General features: G+C 36.0%; 1 protein-coding gene across 4 annotated transcripts in view; it reads right to left on the minus strand.

Moving 5' to 3' along the window:
- LOC112047339 (four and a half LIM domains protein 2) overlaps positions 1-26,282 on the minus strand; it is a 212,296-nt gene that overhangs the window by 93,390 nt on the left and 92,624 nt on the right. The window contains exon 1 of one of the 4 annotated variants that reach the window (XM_052882720.1): positions 15,009-15,246. The exons of 2 other annotated variants lie outside the window; for them this stretch is intronic. In XM_052882720.1, the coding sequence (XP_052738680.1) occupies positions 15,009-15,193 (185 nt within the window). In that variant the 5' untranslated portion in view covers positions 15,194-15,246. Of the gene's footprint in view, positions 1-15,008; positions 15,247-26,282 lie in introns of those variants that run through there. One more of the 4 variants, XM_052882722.1, reaches the window with a different exon arrangement.

Below are 26,282 nucleotides of genomic sequence, written 5' to 3' on the forward strand. Positions count from 1 at the left end.
ATGTATTGAACCGATAAAATAGGCAGATCATCAATAAATATATAGCAGTAGTCTCTTCTCAGAATGAGAGGGTTAAGGCTAATAGTCCGCTACACTAGCTCAATGCGGATTGGCAGACTCCACATACGAAGATAATTGAAAAAATTCTCTGGTATGCCGGTTTCCATATGATGTTTTTTCTTCCACCGTTTGAGACACGTGATATTTAATTTCGAAAAGTTGGGGGTGCATGCCCCAGGAGACTTATAATAAAAACATCTACGCCTCAGGTTAATACTACAAGGACATAGCGCCGTTCCCGGAGAATAAAATTGTAATTGCAAAAAGCAAATTTTTCAGGAAAAATAAAAAAACCGAATTTTAGCGATTGAGTAATAGACTTAGATAAAAGTGAGAAAGCTCGAATAAAAGCTAATTTTTATAGCTTTTATTAAGCTTCATTGACAAAAGCCTAGATATATACGCCATAAATTAAAAAATGAAATGTTAGCGAAAATAAATCATAATTGTATTTTTAATTTCATATTATAATGTCCATTACCATTTTATTCGCCGTAGTCTAACCGGGATCCAATATTCTACTCTGCATTTACCGTTTTTATCTGTAGGTAAAAACCTACAGAATAAAACGGTAAGTGCATGTGATGGCGAATTACGCGCACCGACCGGAAGATTTTTAACGATAATAAAATGGTAACTTTTATCATAATCAAGTCTTAAATTTTGAGTACCGGATGACAATTGTATGGCTGTTTACCGTACTAAGAAGTAGGAATACATTATGGTAATATTATTTTGCTATTTTATTCTCATACCTTTATGCCAATGACTATATCTTGGAATACTATTGTAATATTTTGTAACTTCGTTAATAACTGCATAAAAATTACGAAAATTATTTGAGAACTAAAACACGTGTAATGGCAGTTACCATTTTATTCACTGGGAACGGCGATAGGGCGGCACTTAGTAGCACGTATTCCTTGCATACCCTGTAAAGAGCTACTCGGTTTAAAGGCCGTGGTTTTCTACTTGGTCTGACAATTATTTTTTGATTTATTCGCAACAAATTCGCTTCTCCTCCACCATTCATACTCGGCAATAACTGTGGACTGTAAATTAAGAATAGATTTATGTCTGTTTTCTTTGGAACGGTGATTGTTGCTATCAGCTGTCTTTCAGCTTTATGGGACACTTTATATTTCAACGTTAATTTATATAATTTTTATTACTGACAAATTGTTAACCTATGGTATTTTTGCGTGCTATTATTTTTGGCACTCACTGAATTTAATTGATGAGGGAATTGCTAAAAACATATTTAGCTGAGCCGCCAAACGTAATTCTGCTATATAATTTTGTATTAGGATGGTGGCTCCTCATGACGACCTCATGTCGATTCATTGAATTTTGTATTAGGATGGTGGGACCTATGTCGATTCATTGACAGCACAGTGTAGTTGTTAGAATTGCTTTTGTTTTTTTTTATTCTCTACAAGTTAGCCCTTGACTACAATCTCACCTGATGGTAAGTGATGATGAAATCTAAGATGGAAGCGGGCTAGTTAGAAGTAGGATGAAATCCACACTCCTTTCGGTTTCTACATGACATCGTATCGGAACGCTAAATCGGAATTGTATTAAAAAGTTTCACCAACTTTGGAACAATATATTATTATGTATACCTTTGTTATATCATTCCCTATTTTTACAATCTGAGTTGTACTTTCAGAGATTAGTACGTTTAAACAAACATACAAACCCACACTTCCGCTATTAGTATAGATATAAGAAGTTATATATATAAACAGGTGGGGTATAGATCCAACTCTTTATTATAGGTTGTTAGTTTTATTTTTAATCGTATATTTACATTGGGCATATAAAGAACAAACTTGTTAATAGATAAACAGCCGGTGTTCTTTCAAACATCTTATACCTTTGGTGTTATGTTTTCCTGGTACTTTGTAGGGCTTCCTCTAAAGTAGATTTGGCTGCCAGATAAAACGCAATGCCAGGACCAGAACGTTCCGGTACGACATCGCATAGAATAAGATAACCTTTAATGGCATGCACGCAGATTTTGGCCTGGGTAAGCATTAAGCTTAATCCTTTCCGATATACCTATAACCTGCATGTTTTCCTGCAACTTCGAGAATGATTTCTAGGCATATTATTTGCTAGGTTGTTTCTTGCCTGCCATTACACTTTTTGGTAAGCGTAAATCTTCTATTTCAAAGGTTACTCGAGCAGGCTAATTCACTAAATTTGACGTATGTTTTTTGACATATACTAAATTGACCTACTACCTACCTACTTAACAAATGTCATCCGGTGCCTACTGACAACCCTTCGTGGATATCATACAGTAGGTAGACGACATTTCTCAATTTATTTGATGTTAATTTCAACAGGTTGTTAATAAAGACCAAATTAGTGAATAGACCAACAGGAAATCTCGAAAATCGCTTGATGTAAAAAGTTGAAATTTGGCAGAGAGGTAGTTACTTAAATAGACGCCCGTAAGAACGGATTTTGCGAGAGGGCCAGATTAAGAAGATCCAAGGGCAGACGAAGTCGCGGTCGTCCACTAGTATATCATAAACAAAAATATGAAAATTACGCAAACTCTTTAAATTCTCCCACTTTTCAACAAGGGATTAGTGTGTCGCTCAAGAATAGTAAGCAATTTGCTTATTTACAAAATAAACGACCTACTTCCGCCCACTCTCATGCCGATTGCTTGTACTCATTTTAATTTGAAATCAATTTCGTGTCGCCTCCTTTAAAAATACAACACGCATGTTTTAAGGTGTGTTTTTGAAACATAGGACATTGGAATTCTTCTCACGACACGACACCACGCAAGTTACACAATGTATGCTTATGAAGCAAAATAACTATTAAATTGCTTTAAGTGTCAAAGGTACTGCTAAACTGCTAAATAAATATATTTAATAACATTTAAATTGTGTTATGAATCGTGATGTTGCCTTGAGTTAATTAATTTTCAACGAACAATTGCGATAATTCGATTTATGTCGGGATGGCAGGATATCTTAAATTAGTTCGGGGAATAACAAAAAATATCTTAGCCAGATCAGTAATCGCTCAACAAAGACAAATTACTATTAATTAATGTCTCATTCTTTACCGAGTAAATATCATAACTTTGTGAACGTTCTTAAAGCTAACACAATCTTTTAAAAAGTGATAATTATTATGGGAAGTTGAAAATTGCTAGCTTTAGATTTCTGTTTTGGTGAAATACGACATTATTTTTATGTCTGAGAATTCGGTATCACATCCACATCGCTGTACCGAAATACACCCTTAATTCCTAGTAAGGCTAGCTGACAGACAGACAGTTTGTATTTATTTACATAGTTAGTAGATATCACTGAAAGACGTTCGGCGAGCAATTTGGCCGCGATCCAGAAGTACCGTGCCCCTTCTACGCCCTGATTTTCGATATAATTGAGTGCTTCCTCACTCCAGTATCTTTGCAATGCCCACCTTGCGGTTATGCTCTCCTGGTACCTGTTTGAAGGTAAATAAAGCAAGCTCGCAAGCAAGGACTAATCAAAAATTGTTGGACTCGTCATTCTGACAAATATTATCTGAATTTTTAAAACTTTTTTGACGTTATTAAAACCCTTCTTTACCCATTTCTGTAAAAATATCTTTTTAGGTTTCAATTTAGCGCGTATATTAGCGCCAGCTAGCGCTTTTTTGTGTGAAAAAATATTATAGTAAAAAAAACATAAATTTCTCATTATTGTGCCGCCCAGCTCTGACGTCATCTCTATAAATTTCGTCCGATTATTATGTTCTTACGAATAGCGATGTCTTGTAGTTTTATATCGTACACGGCGGGAATAGAAAAATACTTGTCGTTTGTCACACGGCGGTAATAAAAAGGATTTTGAAATAAATGATATATTTTTAACACGATAGTAAGAGAAGGAATTTAAAAAAATTTTGTCATAAATGTTTAGGCCTTGTGTACACTGATCCGTAAGACAGGAGAAGTCAATAACGCAAACGGTTCCTACCAAAAACATACTCGAGTATGTACTCGAAGATAAACACTTAAAAGCCTTAACACTAGCGCCTACGTCAAATTCTATAGTAAGTCAAATTTCATCTCCATCAAAACTAATGTCAATTTTCTTCATTCAATAATTATTCCATTTGTTTGTTTTCTGCAATCGTTATCAACCCATATTCGGCTCACTGCTGAGCTCGAGATTAGAGGAGTCTAGGAATGAGAGGCGTTAGGCCTTAGTCCAGTGTCCACCACGCTGGCCCAATGCGGATTGGCAGACTTCACACACGTAGTCAATTAAGAAAATTTTCAGGTATACAGGTTTCCTCACGATGTGATATTTAATTCTTTAAAATATACATAGCTGAAAAGTTGGAGGTGCGTGCCCCGGACCGAATTCGAACCTACGCCCTTCGAATCGAAGGCAGAAGTCATATCCACTGGGCTATCACGTCTCTTAAGGTGAATGGTGTTTAATAATATCGCAAACATAAAACTAAAGCTATTGTGGTTCTAACTTAAGTAGTCTGAGAATAGAAGGTTTTTAATAATTTTGTTAAGAACCTATACTTACTGTGAACTTTCCACCGAATTGAGAACCTCCTCCTTATTGAAGTCGGTTAAAAATAGAAATTTAAAGTGAATCCAAAATATATATTTAAGATGATGTTTGAAACGGATGTAAGAAATGAAACACAAAATCTATTTACAGAAACCTGATATAAAAGTTTGTCAGCATCTAGCAATAAGTGCTTTTAAAAAGGCACACATATTTATATAACAAAACCTTTATGCAATAAACTAGACAAATAACTAAATAAGTGGGGCCCGTTTTATATCACAATGTATCAATTAGAGCATCCGGCGAGATACTCGGTGTATTTTAGGACTGATTCATAACAATTGAATTTATATTTATTTACGTGGGATGAGAATCAAAAAACTATGAATTTACGAATACGTTCATTCATACGTTTTTCAAGGATTTATACGTTGATTGTGTAACAACTTGTGTATTCTTTTATTTTATTGGTTCGTGCTTGTACTCGTATTAATTTGTGGAAGCTAAAGACAGCCATTGACGGTCAATTATTCTCACGTCTCTGCAGCGCAAACGGCAGCGAAGACGTTTCATAAGTCGAGCCGTCATGCACGCAGCTACCAATACACGATCAGTTATAGTCGTGGGTGCTGAAGAAACGTGAGAATAATTGATCGTCAATGTCGTCATGACTTGATCGAGAGCGTAATTAATAATTTCATGACATTCGGGGGTATTTCAAAATTTTAAATTTTATTAACGATTTATAACGGTGTTTAGGTACGTGTTTAACAGGGTGCATTTTTACAAGCGTTTGTGTACAATTCTTGTAAGTAAAATCTTGTAAATAATACATTACATGGCAAATCTAGGAATCTGAATTTAAAAAATCCGCCAACTTCGCATACACGGTCAATTTCGCTGCAATATGATTTACTAAGTGACGTCATTCTAAATCTAATATGGCGGGATTCCAAAGATGGCGAACTACTTATTTTTAGCATCTCCATACGCATTGTAACCATATTAAATTGAACTTTAAACCTACTTACTTTAATGCTTGAATGGCTTTGAAAGATAGTTTAAAAATACCAAAGCCTTATTTATTCAATAAGGCCTTGGTATTTTCAAACTGTCTTTAACCGCAGCTATATCTACGCTAATCTGTCAGTACAGAGTCTTTTGTAGAGTGCTTTATAAAATGGCAGATTTATGCAAAATTCTTTACTAAAAGTTCAAATTCTCTAACATTTCGAATCATAAAAATCGACAAACCAGATTAAAAAGTGAATATTAAATCTCTGCAAGTCAATAAAATTGTAAACACAAAACATGCATTTTTGCCCGGCGAATGAATTGTTTATCTTCGTAAACAACCTGTTTATCAATGGAGGAAGAATAAACAATGATAATGAGTTAAACAAATTGTTTAGTAAACATTTCATTCTTTCACTCGATCGCCGGCTATGGTTGGTTAATATTATACAATACATATTTGATGAATGATCTAAGTAATCTGTCAGTCAGTTTCACGGACTGAATAACTGATTCATTACTACACAGCCAAAACTACCGAATTACAATGTAAGCATCCAGTAAGAATTTTAGGTTATACAAGTTTTAGTTTAGGTATACAAGAACTTTTCTTTCAGACAAATATTATAAGGACGTCAGTTTAAGTTTTTGGCTTTTGTTACTAATAGACTCCGAGACTACTGTTTCGATTTTAAATGTTCGATCACCAATGGTAAGCTACACTATAGCTAGGCTATATGTATTTAGGAATGGAAATTACGCGGGTAAAACCGTGGGGTTCTGCTATTGTGCGATAGTCCTGAAGGATCGTTCCTATCTTCCCGAGGATGTGAAAATAACGACCAACTGCGGGGATGTGCTATCGTGAGACAGTCCTGACGGATACCTTCCTACCTCCACGGGGACGTGAAAAGACCGGCCTTTTAACTACAATAGCCCCATGGTGGTCAACTCCTATTTGTCGCCTGATAACTGGACCACGGGAGCGCTTTAGCGCACCACTGCAATACAGTCAGTGACGTTCGATAAGGTAAGGTATATTCAATGCACGAGAAACAGACCCTTCCAGCTCGAGTACTCGAGGACAGGCGGCAATCTGTAATTCGCGTGCGACTCACTTGGAGCAACGAATATATCATCACTTTCTTGCAAGACAACTGCTTCCCGTTCGCAGGTTCTCTCACCGTCTACCATAGCCTTTAATTGAAGCCAGCTGAATGGGGTCCCGCGCATTGCTGCTATGAAAAGCTTACGTAGTATAAATCCAAGAAAGAACCTGGGCGGCCTGCTAAGCTTCTGGAGCGAGCTCGGCTGGATGGAGTGAATCCAACGGGGACCTAAACCGAAGGACCCACGCACAACGGCCAATGGCTAAGTGCGGAAACGGCCCAAAAGAAAGAAGAAAAAGAAATCCAGCTGAGGATGCCGTCCGTATACTACGCTGTGTTTTATGACGCAGGCGCACTTATGGCAAACCTCGGAAAGCGGGAATGTTATACGAGCGTATACTAATGCATTTTAATTAAACCTTACAGACACTAAAGGATTTATAAAATGCTCCCTTTTGTCAAGTAGATCTTGAAAAGTGAAATAGGGCATAGATGTCTTAAAATGCCTACCTAACACCATTCATAGACCGAGTCATATAATATTTATAAACTTATGTAATGCAAAAACGACTTACTCAAACGATGTCATGGGCAATAGCTATAAAACAGTAAATGCAGCTGGAAGTTTCTCGTCGTTTAAAATACCCGTAAATAATAATAATAGTTATGATGGAGACTTTCTTGGCAAAGGATAAGACGCTATTGACATACCAAGGTCACTCGAACTGGACGTCAATGATAAATTGACGTTAACGAAGCCTGACACGCAGTGTTGAGATCAAAAGGAAATTCAGTTTCAAACATAAATCTATTGTCTTATAAACTTGATATAAATGCCACGGGTTTATTGCGAATCGCACAGCAATACAATATCGAATCGACTTCCTTTGTCTACACGTGTATCGATTGCTATAAAATATCGATTTGTGGTAACTACCTTCCATTTCCTTTGCTTTGTATTTGGGCAATTTCGTTTCTTTCCGCAGCTTTTTTTATTTTAAAATTAACGCACTTGCACGTGACGAGATATCACTCGAATGTGAATTACATTGCAAAACCTTTTACTCTAAGCATAATATTTTTGCTTCACTTTCTTATCTTTAACACATTAAAACAATAAAAACATATCTTATCGATCTTAGAGTGCATACAACTTTAATGCACGTTGGATTGACTGGCTTGTACTCGTAGAAATAAAGTATATTAATCACTATACTTACAATGCTTTGCCTTTTGTCATTCATTCTAAGGTTTTAAACCTCAAATGCCCGTTCTTTTACCAGCGATATCGGAATTCATACTCCAGACAAGCTCTGTTGCTACTAAAGTTTTAATGCAGCTTCGAATAAATGTTTCATTACATATCAAAGACAGACATTTTAATTTTAATTGCGTGTAAGATTTGCGAACAGTATCGTGTAATTTATCTGTGGCGTCTGGCATCTGTTGGACAACATTGCGTTCCAAATACTTTACTTCCATCATCAATGTGAATATCAAAAAGTTGCTCGGCATTATTTACTCGAGCAAGAACTCTTAATTCAGTGAATGAACCCGCTGATTGTGATGTTTGGATGCCCTTACATGTTACAGAAGGCCTTTGTCATTTGACGTCTATCGCATAATTATGATGAAGAAGATAGAGTATTGATCAAAAACATTAGGCAGTTCTATTTAATCGAGTTTGTCTATCGTGACTTTATCGGAAGAAATAATCCATGACTAGACAATGCTACTTAAAACTGTTGCAAAACAATACTTTTAGAATTGAGAAAATTCTCTGGTGTGAAGGTTTCGTCACGATGTTTTCCTTCACCGTTTGAGACGCGTGATATTTAATTTTTAAAATGCACACAACTGAAAAGTTGGAGGTGCATGCCCCGGACCGGATTCGAACCTAGGCCCTCTGAATTCGGAGGCAGAGGTCATTGCCACTGGAGTATCATGGTTCTGCCTATGTTATGCTATTTACAAAACTCGAGGATTAAATCACTATTGAATCGCGAGTCTTCTTTCAGTGACAAGTCCACATAAGTTAATAGAAACCTGTACAAGCACACACAAAATAATCAATAAGATACACAAGGTTAAAACTGTCGCAAAACAATGACTTATTATATTAATAAATATGCAACAGGAGGTGAATTTTTTTTTTCTCTATCTCTTACACATTTAAATTGATGACTTTTGATGTAGTCTCCCAAAATTAAATCACAAATTCAAAAACCGTAATACTTTTTAAGTCGTTTACTTTTTGTTTTGTTCTAATACAGAAGTGGTTTTAAAAAAGAGACTAAAACCCCAAAGAAACAACTAGAGAAATCAAAGAAGTCCGAGGTAAAATCTCACCAAACCTCTCTCGCGCCTAGTTTGGCGTGACTATGACTAGAAGTATATTTTTGTACGGAAATATTTTGAATGTATTGCCGACTTGACAATTACAACAAGTTATTTTTCAAATCATGGTCACAAATATTGCCTATACATCATCATCATAACATAGAATATTTTCTACATTCCTTTTGAAATCACCATAAAACCCATTAAATATTTATCACTGAACAGCTGGTGTTCAATCAATATGCAAAGTGGTTCATGTAAAAGCGTTCTTGTCTTGCATTACTGCCGGTACTGAGCAGATGCAAAGATGCTGGAATTGTTGAAGGATTTCCAGTTCTGTTATCCGATTGGTACAATTCCAGACAAATGGGAAGCTCGAGGCTTAGAATTCAGTAACGTCAGATCTCGAGGAAACAAACATGTGTTGCTTCGATCCATTTGGTTTTTAGTGGTGCTTGAAAGACAGACACATAATGGACAAACTGCCATATATATTTGTAAGTATCGAGGAGTAAAATAAGGAGAAGAAAAGGGATAAAAATGAGAACAGGATCAAACAGAACGCCTAGAAGTTTAGTATAAATTGGAATGCGTTCTTGTGCCAATCAAGCAAACCAGACCTCAAAACTAGAACATCCCCTAAAGACAAAAGGAAGTATATATCCCTCTCAGAATTGCAATGGGGCTCTGTGCCAACCAAGCAAACCAGACCTCAAAACTAGAACATCCCCTAAAGACAAAAGGAAGTATATATCCCTCTCAGAATTGCAATGGGGTTCTGTGCTAACCAAGCAAACCAGACCTCAAAACTAGAACATCCCCTAAAGACAAAAGGAAGTATATATCCCTCTCAGAATTGCAATGGGGTTCTGTGCCAATCAAGCAAACCAGACCTCAAAACTATAACATACCCTACAGACTGTCAAAAGGAAGTATATATCCCTCTCAGAATTGCAATGGGGTTCTGTGCCAACCAACCAAACAAGACCTCAAACCTAGAACATACCCTACAGACTGTCAAAAGGAAGTAGAATATATCCTTCTCAGAATATTAAAAGTAAACTGACAAATACAAAAATTTAAAGCAACTGTTGTGGGAAATGTATTCTTCCTTGCTGTTATATAGGTATTTGTAGGAACAAACCATAGAGAGTGGCATGCACTTCACAAATGCAATGCCTAACCTAACGACTACTTAAAAACATGTATATATGAAGGAATTTTCCATTTTGTACAATTTTTACGTATAGTGCCTACCCTGTTTGTAAACTTCACGCCACTGGCAATAGATAAGTACACATAAGTTAATAGAAACCTGTACAAGCACATACAAAATAATCAATAAGCTACGTAATGGGTTAGGGCGCAGTATAAAGCTTTTAGTCTGTTCCAGATTAGTTGCATCCTTGACTCCGACCTTTGGCGCGCCGATCGACGTCTAATGGAAAGAATAACGGCAAGCCCATAATGCCATTTACTTTGCATCTGTTCGCTGAGGTTTGCCCATTAAAATAAAGAAGCCATTGAAGCTAAATGTTCACCCATTACACTTGCAATTTATAAACCCTGAGAAAGAAACCTTTTTACACTTTTTTTTTGCTAAACTTGCCATATCTTCTTAATATAATAAATGTGAAAAGTCACTCACTCATCACGAAATCTCGTAGGTATCCACTACGAATGTTTTTTTCCAAAATTGCGGGCGTCCATTAGTTTTGTATGAGAAGGATCAAATCTTGGAAGTTAAAAGTACCACTTCCTGACTTTATTTAGGACTCTTTGGGATACTTCTCACAATACCCATAAAACTAAGTGTGTATCTTTGCCGCAAGCCAAACATATTTGGCTGTAATTTGGAACGATGATTCAAATTGCGGACAAAAAAGAAAAATCCTCGGTTTCAGCAGGGTTTGCTAAACACAGAATTCACGGAAACGGATTCGATGGTGCCCCATAATTCAAAATAGGCTGATAACAATGATGATGAAGCCTTCTCAAAATAAGAAGCCGACCCATTAGTGAAAAACGATGCGATAGTAAACTTACAGCTTCAAATAGACATAAAAACATTGCATTATGTTGTGTCGGTGGATTCCGTGCAAATTACTTTGAACAACAAACTGTTGAAACGCTTTTACGAATAAAAAGAGCAGTTTGCGAGCCCGACGTATAAACGTATGACTGAAATAATCACGGCCATTACGGCAGAGCACGTTATAGTTTTATGTTTCTATGGTGTCGTCATTGAGAAGTTCTAAATGCTCTGTTATATAACTTTCAAAGCGTCGAGTTTTTAAACAAACAAATGACGTATTTAAAATTAGTTCACTAGAACACGCACAATTTTCTATTAAGTCTTTTTATATATATTTTTTTATTGTTTACAAGTTAGCCCTTGATTACAATCAAAGTGATGATGCAATCTAAGATGGAAGCGGGCTAAATTGTTAGGACTATGAAAATCCACACCCGTTTCGGTTCGGCTCGGCGGTACGTCTTTGTCGGTAGAGTGGTAACTAGCTATGGCCGAAGCTTCTCACCAGCCAGACCCTGACCAATTAAGAATACCTCAATCGGCCCAGCCGGGGATCGAACCCAGGACCTCCGTCATGTATATCCACCGCGGAAACCACTGACGGAGGCCGTCAAATGCTTCAAACAAGACCCCAAAACATTTTCATATAAAGTAACGCCCAGGCAAGTAGGTACATATAATGTGGTTTGTAAAACAAATTATCACTAACCAACCATACACTTTTTAACTCTCATCATCATAGCCTATCGAAATATATGGCTAAAAATACATTTCCAGTAAAATATTTGTTTGTTTATTTGTCCAAGCATCATTCAAAAATTAATTCCCCCTCACAATGTGGTAGATCACTAATAATACAAGGCGCGTTTAGATACTTCACAGCTTCAATTTGTAGCAATTTGATGGTCCAAAATGAACATATTAAGTTGTCAATGAATTTAAATAAATTTTGACTTCACTACACTTAAGCGATTGTAACTTTTAGAAGATAATAAGAACTAACATTCATCAACACGACTGTTAATGAATGTTAGTTTCTTTTTGTTCTCTTTGTAAGAAGTCTTTGAGTACAAAGCTGAGTTCACACTCAACGCACGCACCAAGCAGTGAGCACACTCAAGAGACGTTGACTCCGCGACACTCAATTTCAAAGAACCCGCCGGCACACTCAAGTAACAAACAAATCTTAGAATTAAAAAAAAACAATGTGTCATAACAAAATTAAGCTAGTAATTAATTGATTATGATACACGGCTAAAACTCACGTGATATAAGGTCAGAGTATGCCCGACTAGTTTCGAACCCTTACGGGGCCCTTAGTCATGAGCTGGTTCTTGCAACGCGGCACGACCCAAACTGACTATGGGTATGGGTTCGAAACTAGTCGGGCATGCTCCGATCTTATATCACGTGAGATTTAGCCGTGTTTCATAATCAATTAATATGAATAACACACACGGTAGTTTAAATTCTAAAATAAGCTAGTAATTATTACAATCTTGAGATGCGTAACTAAAAACGATCATCAAATGGTAACAAAACCCCGTCGTGCAAACTACATAATTTGCTACCGTATTTACTTATAGTAGGAGCTTGAGCTAAGAAACTTTCAGCTTTTGTTTGTTTGTTTGTTAGCATTGAAAAGGCTCCGAAACTACTGTACCGATTTGAAAAATTCTTTCACTGTTGGAAAGCTAAACTATCCCCGGGTGCTATAGGCTATATATTTTTATCCCCTTATTTCTACGGGAACGGAAACTACGCGAGGTCTTATATATTCACTCGTAGTCTAAACATAAAATCCAATTAATAAATAATCGACTTAGCACTTCGATTAAACCCTTAAATATTACAATGTGGTACATTGTTTTCCAATACATCATCAATTGTAAACATTGCGAACAACACACCATTGTATTGGTTTCCTCAATTCGATCGGATGGCTGCACTAAACATTTCTGTGGACATTAAACTCAGCTTCGGGTGGTCGTTACCGATGATAGCTCGGGTAACGAGCGTGGCTTTTGCTGATATTGGAGACGAGCCGTTGTAGACCGAGAGCATGTGGTAGCCAGACCTAAGTACCTCATTTTAATAAGACTCAAAGTCAGCTCCTTCCATGCTGCCAACTCATACTATAGGTACGGTAGCCAATTATGAAGTTTAAAACATGGTGGCTTTAGGCTGCCTGTCCACCAAAACGGAGCAAGGGAGCGTAGCGGAGAAACAAACTTTGTTTGCCCACTGGAGCGAAGCGATGGTACTATGTCACTCATAAATAACATGGCTTACTAGTGGTAAAAGAATTTTTTACATCGGTTCAATAGATCCAGATTACCCCCTACAACACCGCAAATTAATACGTCTTTGTAATATTAAATCTAACACAATCCTTATAAAAAATAAACCCAGATTGAGCCTAATAGATTAGGCTTAGGTGAGATATTTTATTAAGCTTAATAGAAATAAATTTATTTTTTGACTTTTTATCAATATAGATTAAAAATTATAATTGGACAGTTGAGGGTCTGGGCTCTTAAAACCTGCTATCTTTCAAAGTCACCACAATCCAAACTCCATAATTGGATACCATACTTAAAAATAGGAGCTTATGCTGACAAACATTCAACCTTCCTAAAATAAAGTATGTCTGGCGTTTACAGGCTCTCGCTCCATTGTAGACGACGATACATCAAATGTAAAAGAAAATAATTAAATCGAATGCGAATTTTTCCACGTAAACACCATTTTATGTGCAATAAAACGTCGAAATTGTGCAAAAGCGTACAGATATCTTAATTATACTGGACTCTGGTCTTTGGTGATTCATGTTTAATCCATAAAATAATAAAATCGCTGGATTTGTTTAAAAAAAAGAATCGCATCCTCGGAAAGTTTTGAATATTTTAAGATTAGAATCAGTTAAATCGATCAAGTGGCAAAATTTTTAACAGTAGTAGAGTATGTTCGAGACCGTTGTGTTTGGAAATCCTTAAGTCAGCCATTGACGGTCAATTATTCTCACGTTTCTGCAGCGCAAACGGCAGCGATGACGTTTCATAAGTCGAGCCGTCAAGTTATAGTCGTGGGTGCTGCAGAAACGTGAGAATAATTGATCGTCAATGGCGTGCATTACAACGAGGCCTATATCCAGCAGTGAACGTCCGTCGGCTGGTAATGATGAATTACGAGTATGATAAGAGCTTTATGTAAACTTCACCGTGGAAGTCGAGTACCACCGCCATGCTTATTTCCAGTGGCGTAGCTAGGCGTCGGCAAAGCGGACGGCCGCCCATGGCCTCGCGCTAAAGGAAGCCTAGCGAGGCTTTATGGGGGAATTACTTAACTACCTTTAAGAACCGCTACTGTCTAATCGGTCACAGTCATAAAAATGCGCAAACTTTCAGTAATTTTCTTCTTGATGATACCGTACCATTCATAATATCCCATACAATTACTTGCTATTCTGTAAATTTTAGTTTCAGACTAAGGCATAAATTATACTCGTATTTACGGTAATATCTGGCCTATAACTTTATGTTCCTCTTTGAAAAATAGACTGTTTTGGTCAACCAAACGATCGAGGCTACTTTAATGTATCCGCCAACCTCTACATCTCCATGTACATATTTTACATGGATTTTCGTTGAAAGAAAAAACATGTTTTTTTCATGATGAAGGAAAAATTGTCATGGTTTCGGCAGATTTGGGAGCATTACTGAACGGTACGGTAATAAAAAAAGGACCTCGCAGATGCAACTTCGCCCACATCTGAATACGCTTCACGCTACGCCACTGCTTATTTCTGTCGCCAAGCAGCATTGCTGTGCAAAAAAATATTGATACCAAAACATAACGAGTTCTTTCACAAGAACCTGTACTCAAGCAATGATGACTCACCTAATAACCAGCTCTAACACGTCTTCCCTCTCGAAGACCTTGCAGTACAGGTGGAGGATCTTCAGACAGGTGTACTGGAGCCCTGACCAGGTCAGGTCAGCAGACTTGAGGGCTTCGTCCCAGGGGCAGTTCTCGTGTCTTGACAGGCACAGCATGCCGTCGCGGGATGTTTCCGTTGGAGGCATTTAATCTTTGGTATTTGTTTATTTTTTTTAATATCTTTGGTTCACATTCAGTCTTTGTTATTGTTTTTAGCTATTATGGTGATGTGTGTGTGATTAATGAAGGAAATGTTTATAACAGTTTTTCATATGTTCATCATTCAATTCCTAATTATTGGTTTGTATGTTTTTTTTATTCAAAGATCACCCTTATGTTTAAGTGATAATGCAATCTAAGATGGAAGCGTGTTTATTTGGAAAAGGTACCTATAAGTTTATTCTACCCATATCTCTGACCAGTGGTGTGCATAAGGTCGTCGATCAGAATATGCACTAGTAAGAAAATTAACTTAACTGGAAAAATATTTATTTAATAAGCATTAAGAAGTCAACTATTAGGGTATGCAGTACTTTAATGCATGTATGAAGTGCACGCAACTGCCTCTGAAAGTTTCTAGCGCGGCATCGTACCGGAACGCTAAATCGTTTGGCGGTACGTCTTTGGCGGTAGGGCGGGAACCTAAACCTAACCTAACCTTAACCGATGCCTACCTAAATTCTAAACTGAGTTGAGAATCGAACCTAAGACCTCCCTACACTACTCTCTGCACTACCAATTACACCAGAGTCATGTAGGTACATTTGGAACAAGCTTATAATATACTCAGAGGCACAATTATCCGCCCACTTTAATATGACGCGAGTATATTAAAAAGGGCGGATAATTGTGCGCCTGAGTATATATTTGCATTCGCACATAAACAGGATCAAAGTGAGTATTATGAGTAAACCCGCGGGGCAAAGATAGCCAAATTACGCGAATAGTTTCATTCAACATTCGCATACTGAGAGTGAGATAAAAATAATACAAGTTTCTAGCCGAGAGATCGTTGTTCACATTTTTAAAATTCATTCATTTACTCGGGATTATGCTATTCGGCGTAATGCTAGCCACTCACCATCCGATAAAACTGATCGGTCGCGATCTGCATGATGTCATGCATATCGCGTGAACTTATAGGCTGGTGAATGGCTAGCATAAGTCACTAGCAAAAGTCGTCAACGGCATAGCAATATTCATAAAAATACCAATTGGTTCTACTTAAGAGTATATTTTTGCAGTCAAAATATTCGCATGCAAAATTTAAAAGCAGCATTCGAATATTAATAAAAATTTTAATAAAAAAAATTCAACCGACTTCCAACTCAAAAAATAACTTTAACTAAAAAGCAAAAAATAACATCCTACCTATGTGCTACCTTCTGATCAGTTTGAAGGCGGTGCCAAGCCAGTGATGTTTTAATTAAATACGTTTAAACTACAAAATTTCTGTGGTTATTCCAGAAACAGCTTTAATTAAAACACGACACTGGCTTGGCACCGCCTTCAAACTGATCAGAAGGTAGCACATAGGTAGGATGTTATTTTTTGCTTTTTAGTTAAAGTTATTTTTTGAGTTGGAAGTCGGTTGAATTTTTTTTATTAAAATTTTTATTTTTTTATTTTTAGTGTTAGCATACCCACTGCGTGTGTACAGTCACAACCTATCTAAGTGGAAAGTTCTTATCAATACAAAATTATCAAGTCCAAACACAAGAGGAGTTCTTTTCACTGTGCTTCGTCTTCATCACCAGACCCTTAATACAGTCGCAATCCATCTAGGTGGAAAGTTTCATCAATACAAGTTTATGAAGTCCAAACACAAGGTAGCTACTGTGAACCATCGAGGAGTTCTCTTCACTGTCCCTCGTCTTCATCATCAGACCCTTAATACAGTCACAATCCATCTAGGTGGAAAGTTCTCATCAATACAAATTTATCAAGTCCAAACAAAAGGTAGCTACTGTGAACCGTCGAGGAGTTCTCTTCACTGTCCCTCGTCTTTATCACCAGACCCTTAATACAGTCACAATCCATCTAGGTGGAAAGTTTTCATCAATACAAATTTATCAAGTCCAAACACAAGGTAGCTACTGTGAACCGTCGAGGAGTTCTCTTCACTGTCCCTCGTCTTCATCATCAGACCCTTAATACAGTCACAATCCTTCTAGGTGGAAAGTTCTCATCAATAAAAAATTATCAAGTCCAAACACAAGGTAGCTACTGTGAACCGTCGAGGAGTTCTCTTCACTGTCCCTCGTCATCATCATCAGACCCTTAATACAGTCACAATCCATCTAGGTGGTAAGTTCTCATCAATACAAATTTATCAAGTCCAAACACAAGGTAGCTACTGTGAACCGTCGAGGAGTTCTCTTCACTGTCCCTCGTCTTCATCACCAGACCCTTAATACAGTCACAACCCATATAGGTGGAAAGTACTCATCAATACAAATGAATCAAGCCCAAACAAAAGGTGACTGCTGTAAATCCTTGATGAGTTCCATCGTCTGTGTTTCGGCTCCATCATCAGACCAACTCCAAACCTTCATAAAGTTGTAGTGGTTTAAAATACCTTATGGAACCACTAACAAACGTACTAGCCGTCTCTACAACTTTCGAAAGTTCCCCTCAATTTCACCAGGATGCCATCATCAGATCCTGACATGAAAAAAATGGGACCACCCTGGAAGTAAACCCTACAAAACAAAAAAAGAATTTTCAAAATCGGTTCATAATTGACGGAATTATCGCTGGACATACATAAAAAAAAAAAAAAAAAAAAAAATACATACAGCCGAACGTAGAACCTCCTCCTTTTTGGAAGTCGGTTAAAAATTAAACATCAGTTGAGTATGTAGTTTTTGAGACCATACATTTATTCAGTTAATTACATCATACTAATATTATAAACGCGAAAGTTTGTATGGATGTTTGGATGTATGTTAGGATGTTTGTTACTCTTTAACGCCGCTACTACTGAAGTGATTTGGCTGAAATTTGGAATGGAAATGGATTTTACTCTAGACAGACATAGGATACTTTTTATCCTGAAAAATCCATGGTTTCCCGAGATTTGTGAAAACTGATGATTTTAACGACATGAATATTTGTTACTCTTCACGCCGCGACTACTTAACCGAATTAGCTGAAATTTTGTACTAAGATATATTATAACATGGATTAACACATAGGCTACTTTTTATCTCGGAAAAATCCATGGTTCCCGAGAGATTTGTGAAAAACTAAATTCCACGTGGACGAAGTCCGCTAGTAATTTATAATTTTTACAATTCTCGCGTTTGATTATTCAAATATATATTCTGAATCGAAATATATCTTGTTACATTTTTTCGTGACTGCTTAATAGAACTTTAACTAACGAACGACTAAAAGTACTTACAGCTAAGCGCTAAAACTCACAATTGTTATATTTAACTTGTAACCGTATGTATGATGACGTAGTATATATCTCCGAAACAATAGCTGTCAACGAAGAATTGTTTCAATTGGCACTTCCTTACACCGGTTACGCGGCGAAGTCACGGAGCGATTTTAAAACGCATCCGATGTGTAGTACTTTTAAGTACTTAGTAACATGGGAATAATGTACATACTCACTTATTTATTTATTTTTCTTAAAGAATGAAATGTAATATTACAAAAACTAATATTATAAAGAGGAAACATTTTATTTTTGTATGTTCGTTACGACTTAACTAAAAAAACCACTTGACCATAGATCTAAGAACTCGACATATTTATTTTAAATACGACCAATATTTTCCAACGTTTTTGCCATTTTTTTTTCTATTTAACGTCCAATAAGTCGTAAACACTAAGGGAGTAAGCACGTCAGTAGATAAAATGTCGCTTATCACTCCCTGACAGTGACACTGTCTTCTCCGTCTTATTGGAGGGGAACAGTAATATTAATCATATTTAAAAGTATCAATAAAAATAATAATAAAATCGAACCCAGGACCTCTCAGGAAGAACCACTTATGTGGGGTTTAAAATGGCACATTATACCGTCGCGCCTTGTTTGTTAATAAAATGTTATTTAAAATACATTATCTAATTGTTCTAAGCTTATTAATGGAATTTATTTTTATAGATTTTAGAAAAAGTTAATAATAATTATTACGTGTGAAATGACTAGCGATTTATACCCTCATATTCAATTTGTTTGTTGGTAAACAGTACACACCGAGCAGGGCTGTTTTATAGAACCAACGAGACAGGAACTGCATAATTGCTATTAAACTTGGTACTAAAATATACTAACAAACATTGCTAAACAAACATGAAAAACGACGGCAGTGAGCTAATTGCGTCCAGTGATAAGGCTATGTGCAGTAGGATGTGATAAGTGTCACTTTACTGTGATGAGCAGTTGTGAGAGTTAGGTTTAGGAAAATAGATTTTATTGCTTTTAACATAGAGTGCAATTTGATTAAAACATTCTAAAGTGATAATTGGGCTGTATATGTGACAGAAATGATGTAAGTAATACTAATAATAGTTAAATTAGGAAGACAAATGAATAACGCCGCCCACAGACGGTCAAGTAGGCTGCGGGTACACATTGCTACCTGCAGCGTAGCTAAGTGATGGGAAGTTTAAAAAAATATCGAAACCACACCAATAACAATATAGATATTCATTTTCACTGAACTAAACTAAAAAGTTAGTTAGTAAATTTAAGAAAATCCGATGGACGTTGAGGTTGGAAAGTAAACCACGCACCAGAAAGCGCAGTGTTGGTGGACGCCCCACCAGGTGGACTGACGACATCAAGCAAGTTGCAGGGAGTCGCTGGATGCTTAGAACCATGGTATTTGAAAGTCCCTGCTGTGATAACAGGGATACACTTCATAAAGATTGATGATGAAGTGAGTCTACAGCCTTACTTCACATTAGCCTAGTTACAGTTAAGATATCCCCAAGCAAATGCATTGCAATCCAAGTAAAGGTCAGAGTGCATGAGAGCAGCATTACCGTAGACGTAAGGCTTCACAGCATGTAGGTCTCTGGGGGACCTTGGATACAGTTTATTTAGACGCTACGTATAAGGGATTACAGTTAACAGTAAATACTACACATCGAAAGAGAAAATCTGCTGAGAATTTAATGGAAAGTGGTAAATTAACGCCTGTAATAGACCATCATGCGGGAATGTATCGTCAATGGAAGGCAAAGCTTCTGTATTCTTTACTAGCAGACGCCCGCGACTTCGTCCGCGTTAAATTACTTTTTCATAAATCCCTCGGAAACCATGGATTTTTCCGGTATGAAAAGTAGCCTATGTGTTAATCCAGAGTAAAATCTAATTCCATTCCAAATTTCAGCTAAATCGGTTCAGTACACATCCAAACAATCCAACAAACTTTCGCGTTTATAATTTTAGTAGGATAATTTATATTGAAGTAGGTATCTATATGATTTCAAAATAACTATGTTTTCTCGAGTGCTTATAATTATTTACACAATACTAAAGCTTTTATTATAGTAAAAATATTTTATATATTCAATCTCGTAGTTTTATATTGTTGTATTTTACCAACATACGATCAGTTTTATTGCGCTGCAAGCACGTGGGCTTATTGGATAGTGAGTAGCTAGCATTATATTTTTTTACTTTATTCATTATCAGCCTATTTTATCGGCCCACTACAGGGCTAGGCCTCCTTTCTTATAAAAGAGGGGATTTGGAATAAAGACCTACCACACTAATGCGAGTTGGCGGGTTTATAATATTAGTTTAGATAAAATATTAAGGATTTATTAAATGGTGACCCGCTCGTATGCGAAGGCCAAGGCGTGTCTTCCCCAAACTGACATAAAGCCCACATAAAGCTTTATTCGCCGATTGTTCCAACTTCGTCTTTATGTGCCACGCGAGCCCATAAACATACTTTAATTAAATTACAAATGCTTTTTTTATTAATACTGTCGTTAGACATGATATTTGGTCTATGAACTACTATAAGATGTTTTTAATCGCAAGAGCTAAAACAAAATGATTTTTTTTTATTTTAGCTGACTGCGATGATCCAGTCTACGAGTATTTCCACGCGGTATCATATCGGAACGTAATATTGCTTGGCGGCACGTCTTTGACGGTAGGGTGGTATCTAGCCACGGCCGAAGCGTACCACCAGCTTTTATGAAAATGCCTATTCTTTTGATAGACGGCCTGACAAATGAAATGAAATGAAATGAAAATATACTTTATTGTACACCACACAGAAACATACGATACAGAAAAATAATGGAAAGAAAGAAAAATGCACAATAGGCGACCTTATCGCTAAAAAGCGATCTCTTCCAGGCAACCTAACGAAGAAACTAATAATAAAAATTATAAAGATATAGGCTAGGGTGTACAGAAGTAATATATAAAAGAAAATAACGCATAAAAAAGAAAATAGTTAAATACTTATGTAACAAAATACTAAGAAATATCAACATATATAATATACAATACGATACATATACCAAATAATACAAATTGTATATTTACAATATTTATACATACGTATACGAGTATATATATAAATATAGATATATAAATAATAAATATAAATGTATAAACATATAAAAAAATATATATAAACATGTCATAAACACAACAAACCATGACGATAATTATTAAAAAAAAAATATATAAAAAATTTAAGGTGGAAAGTAATGTTTACCAATGAGCCCCTTGAATATCGGTAAAGATTTCGCACGTCTGATATCAGGAGGGAGAGAGTTCCACAGCCTTACGGATTCGACAGCAAAGGATCTAGAGAAAAAAGAAGTACTATGAGTGGGAATTTTTAAGATAAGGTTATCGTCAGAACGGAGTGAACGACAGTGAGTATCACTAAGAAACTCAAACCGTTCTTTCAGATAAAAAGGAGTATAGTGATGGAAAAGAACAGAGTATAAAAGAGACAGAATATGAGTATTCCTGCGAAGACGAATCGGAAGCCACTTGAGCTTAGTCCGAAATTCAGAAATGTGGTCATATTTTCGAAGTCCAAATATGAACCGAATGCAGAGATTTTGAATACGCTCAAGTTTATTAAATTGCTCAATAGTTAAATCTAGATAGCAAGTATCAGCATAATCAAGAATTGGTAAAAGGAGAGATTGAGCCAACGTAATTTTAGTAGGTATAGGCAGGAAGTTACTGAGACGTCGCAAAGAATGTACTGCTGCAAACATCTTCCTGCTCACTTCGCTAACCTGAGGGACCCAGGAGAGATATTTATCAAATACAACACCTAGATTTCGTACTGTATCGCTAAATGACATGGTAGTTTTGGGAAGTGGCAGGTCTCCAGACCCTCAGTTTTTCAAGCAGGTATAAAACGTGATATTATTATTTTCTAGGGGATATCATGAGACATCATATGTCCCAAAATCCAACTAAATCATCAAATCTTCAGAGTTAGGTACTACAAAGAAGATATTGATTGCGAAATCTGGGTCAGAGGTATTTTAAAACTGCCCATTACCATCAAATTGACAGCTGTCTACAACGCAAAACGTTATTTTGACATGTCCAATTGGTTTTTTCACTACGATGTTTGACAGCACAATAGTTTCTAAAGACGAATACTTTGTAATGTATCTTTGTTCCTTATCATAATGAATTCAAACGCAATCGAGAAGTATTTAGGGTTCAATTTAAAATGTTTGGGGCTCGATGTAATTTGCAAATTATTCTAACGAGCCTTTTACAGTCATGTTTCGAACAGCGGTTTAAAAAACTGTTAAAGTTACATTTTACTGATTTAGATCTACACAAAATGTAGATTGACTAAATTATGAAAAACTAAGTGAGAGCAATATAGTTTTTTGATTTTCCTCTTTGTTACAATCACTGTCATCTCATCTTGGCCTTTATAAAAAAAGTAAGAAGAAAATATTAAAAAAAAAACATTATTAAAATAGCTTTCCATTCACAAATATAACCCAAGAAGATGCCGTAGATTAAGTAGTTGTAGGAAATACGCACGGCAATCGCAACATTTGTATGATAATAACAATATTCCTTAACAGCATATTCAAATGACTCTATCATATAATAATAGATTTATAATTGTATATTATAATAAAAAAGTAAGTCTAGTAGACAATGCGAAATATAAATATTTCTCGCAGATGCTCCTAAAAGCGTAAACATTACCGTACGCTGATCGACATTGTTCAAATAAATGATTTAAACATCCCTAATAGAAAACTGTATACATTAGTGGAGTTGTGGAATTTTTTACACAATGCTCTGTTTCATTTTGTGAATGAAGTTGGGTCTCGCAAACGTTGCGTCTAGAACGAGTTTGCTGTAACACTATAAGAGTAAAATGTCGTTAGATGGTTTTCATCTAATTTTTATTTTTAGAGTATTTGTCTAGGGATCTTTATTGGGACCGCAGTAACATCGCGTCTGTAGGTTAGGGGTTTTTAAAAGCTCAGAAGTTCTGCCAGAGTCTTAGAGTAGAAGAACTTAGATTCGATAGACGGAATTTGTCTCCGAGGGCGTCTTCTTGAAAACTGGATTAAAAGAGACGTTGGGATGTGGTATAAATCCTCATCTCAGAAATGCCAGCCAAGCCATAAATCCTCATCTGAGCTTTATCAGCCAAGATGTGCTGACTGATTGTCGAAAGGTTAATTGAGTTGCTAAGCCTTCATATGATCCTCTTCCCTGAGGGTTGTCATTCGGGTGTCTATTTATAAAAGAGGCCTTTAGATCGAGGGTTTGGCCTGGCCTGAGATAATGTCAAGCTTCAATAGCTCCATGATTAAGAGACCGAACTTAACCGAGATGTCGTGGATTCGATACACGCCTTACCACTTATTACAGGAGACGAGGAATTATGGTAAATATGTAAAGGATATAGCAAATATTCTATAGCCCCAGAAGCCGCACGAAAACAGTTTTAATAATATAGAAGGGAAACATGGTATCGGACATATTCGTAGTAATCGATGTCATTAGTCCAATCATTATTTAAGATTTAGAAGTAATTATAGTAATTAGCCTATTCTGTTTTGAAAGCGTAACCTATTAAGACATAGTTTCAGGAAAAATTACGCTACCACATAGCAAATCTCTAAGTCGAAACAAAAGCAATTTGTTTAAAAAGCAAATTAGTTCCGCGAACCAATTTGTTCTTATTCCAATTATAACTGAACGAAACTATTTGCTGTTGACTTTTTAAAACTAAATATTGACATGTTCGTAGCGATGCATGTCGTTAGTGTAATGAGTAAACCCAACTCATCACGTATTGTTTTGTTCTACCTACATTTACTAATTTAGTATAGGTAGGTAACTTTATTAGTCTTCATACTATCCAAAGACGATTTAGATTTTGATGTAGTAAAATCTAGTGACAGCATTGACCTTTTTTGTGTTTGTCAAACCTTGCTTGATGAATATTTAAGTCTTTGTCAAGATATTTGTCAAATATATTTGAACGTTTCTAATACCCTAGTGGTAATCTGTTGTATATAATCAGAACTATTAAATTCTTACTGTATCCGGTGGATGCTGCTGGGTAGGAGTTTGAACGGACGCACCTTGTCTTCAGCGATTTATATATATATAGTACATGACTCACATAATGTTCGCGACACAGTGTTCCCTTTTCCAATGTCTAGTCTAGACTCTTGCCTTAGAGACTCCAAAACTTTGCGCTAACGAAACTAATAAATAACAGTCGACAGAATTCGTTTCATTATTCGAAAAATAACAGAATTTATTGCGAAAATATGATAAGTTACCAACATAAACCATATTTTTGTTCACTGGCAACGCTCCAGGCAATATCCAGTCATACATATTAAGGTTGCAATATTAATAATAATAATGCCCTCTAAATTATATATTTCATACTAATTTTCATGTATTACAATTTTAAAGGTTGTGTAGTTTAATACAAAAATATCACTTCTGTTGTATGCTATTTCATATTTTATTGTAACTTTTGTTATTTAAACAGCACAATATCATTACCAAGTGATATTGTGTTGAATGTAAGAGTAAAGTCAAATTTATGCATCATGAGAGTAGCAAGCTACTACTACTAAAATCTCTCAACAAGCGATGATTTCCAATTAATTTCATATCTAACTATCTCTAATTATTATTATCTAACTGTTTTGTCAACTAATATTACAAAAATACCTGTGCAAATTGTTGTGGCTAGGTTCTAACTCCAGAAATACTTTAATCTGCATCTAACCTGCTTCATACATTACGGAAGAACCGCAAAATGGCTGTTAAATTATCGTAAAATATATGATCGGTATAATCGTAAAAATTGTAAAAGAGTTACGATTATCGTAAATATATAATTAATAAGAGGCTAATTTGAAAAACTGGACACTAATGAAACCACTAATGAAATGAAATTACTGTAATAATAATCATTTTTATAAACTCCTATCTCATCTAGAATCTAGGTAGAATCAACAATAAAATAGCCATAAAAATATATAAACTGAGTCACGTATAACAAAACAAAATATCGAAACATGAATAAGGTTTTGTTTAGGGTATATATATTTTCTCTTTCACATATTTAAGAGGTAGGTATATTTGAGAGTGTGTGGCTGGCGTTATGACCAAAATCGATGGCTTTACGTGGTTTTCGAGACACGAAGGTATTCCCCAACTTCGTGTGTGTGTGTGTGTGTGTGTGTGTGTGTGTGTGTGTGTGTGTGTGTGTGTGTGTGTGTGTGTGTGTGTGTGTGTGTGTGTGTGTGTGTGTGTGTGTGTGTGTGTGTGTGTGTGTGTGTGTGTGTGTGTGGTTAAATAGTTATACTTATGTTAAAGGATAAAATAGTCGTTTAAACTATACCTAATCAGAAAGTAAGTAGTTTCATAGAAACATGTATTGGAATTTGAGGTCGTAAGAGACTTAAAGTTTAATTATGGGTGTTTTCGAGGTCCAAATTATATAGTTGTACTGCATTTACTATTGTAGAAGCTACGAAGGTTCGGCCCTTTCAAGCTTTTAATTTACAGTCAAATTGACAGCAAAATATTGATGTGTTTCAGTTTTATAGTACTTTTTATGATAAACCCAGTTCCTTCAAAGTCTGAGTCACAACATTTTCGCTGACGAGTTTGTTTTCGGAATAAATGCTTGAACTTTCAAGACGATCATTGAGGATTGGTTTTGAATCATAGCGGCTTCGTAAATTGTGTACTGATGTCTGTTTACC

This window comes from Bicyclus anynana, chromosome 7 (genome assembly GCF_947172395.1).
Source record: "Bicyclus anynana chromosome 7, ilBicAnyn1.1, whole genome shotgun sequence".
Lineage (NCBI taxonomy): Eukaryota > Metazoa > Arthropoda > Insecta > Lepidoptera > Nymphalidae > Bicyclus > Bicyclus anynana.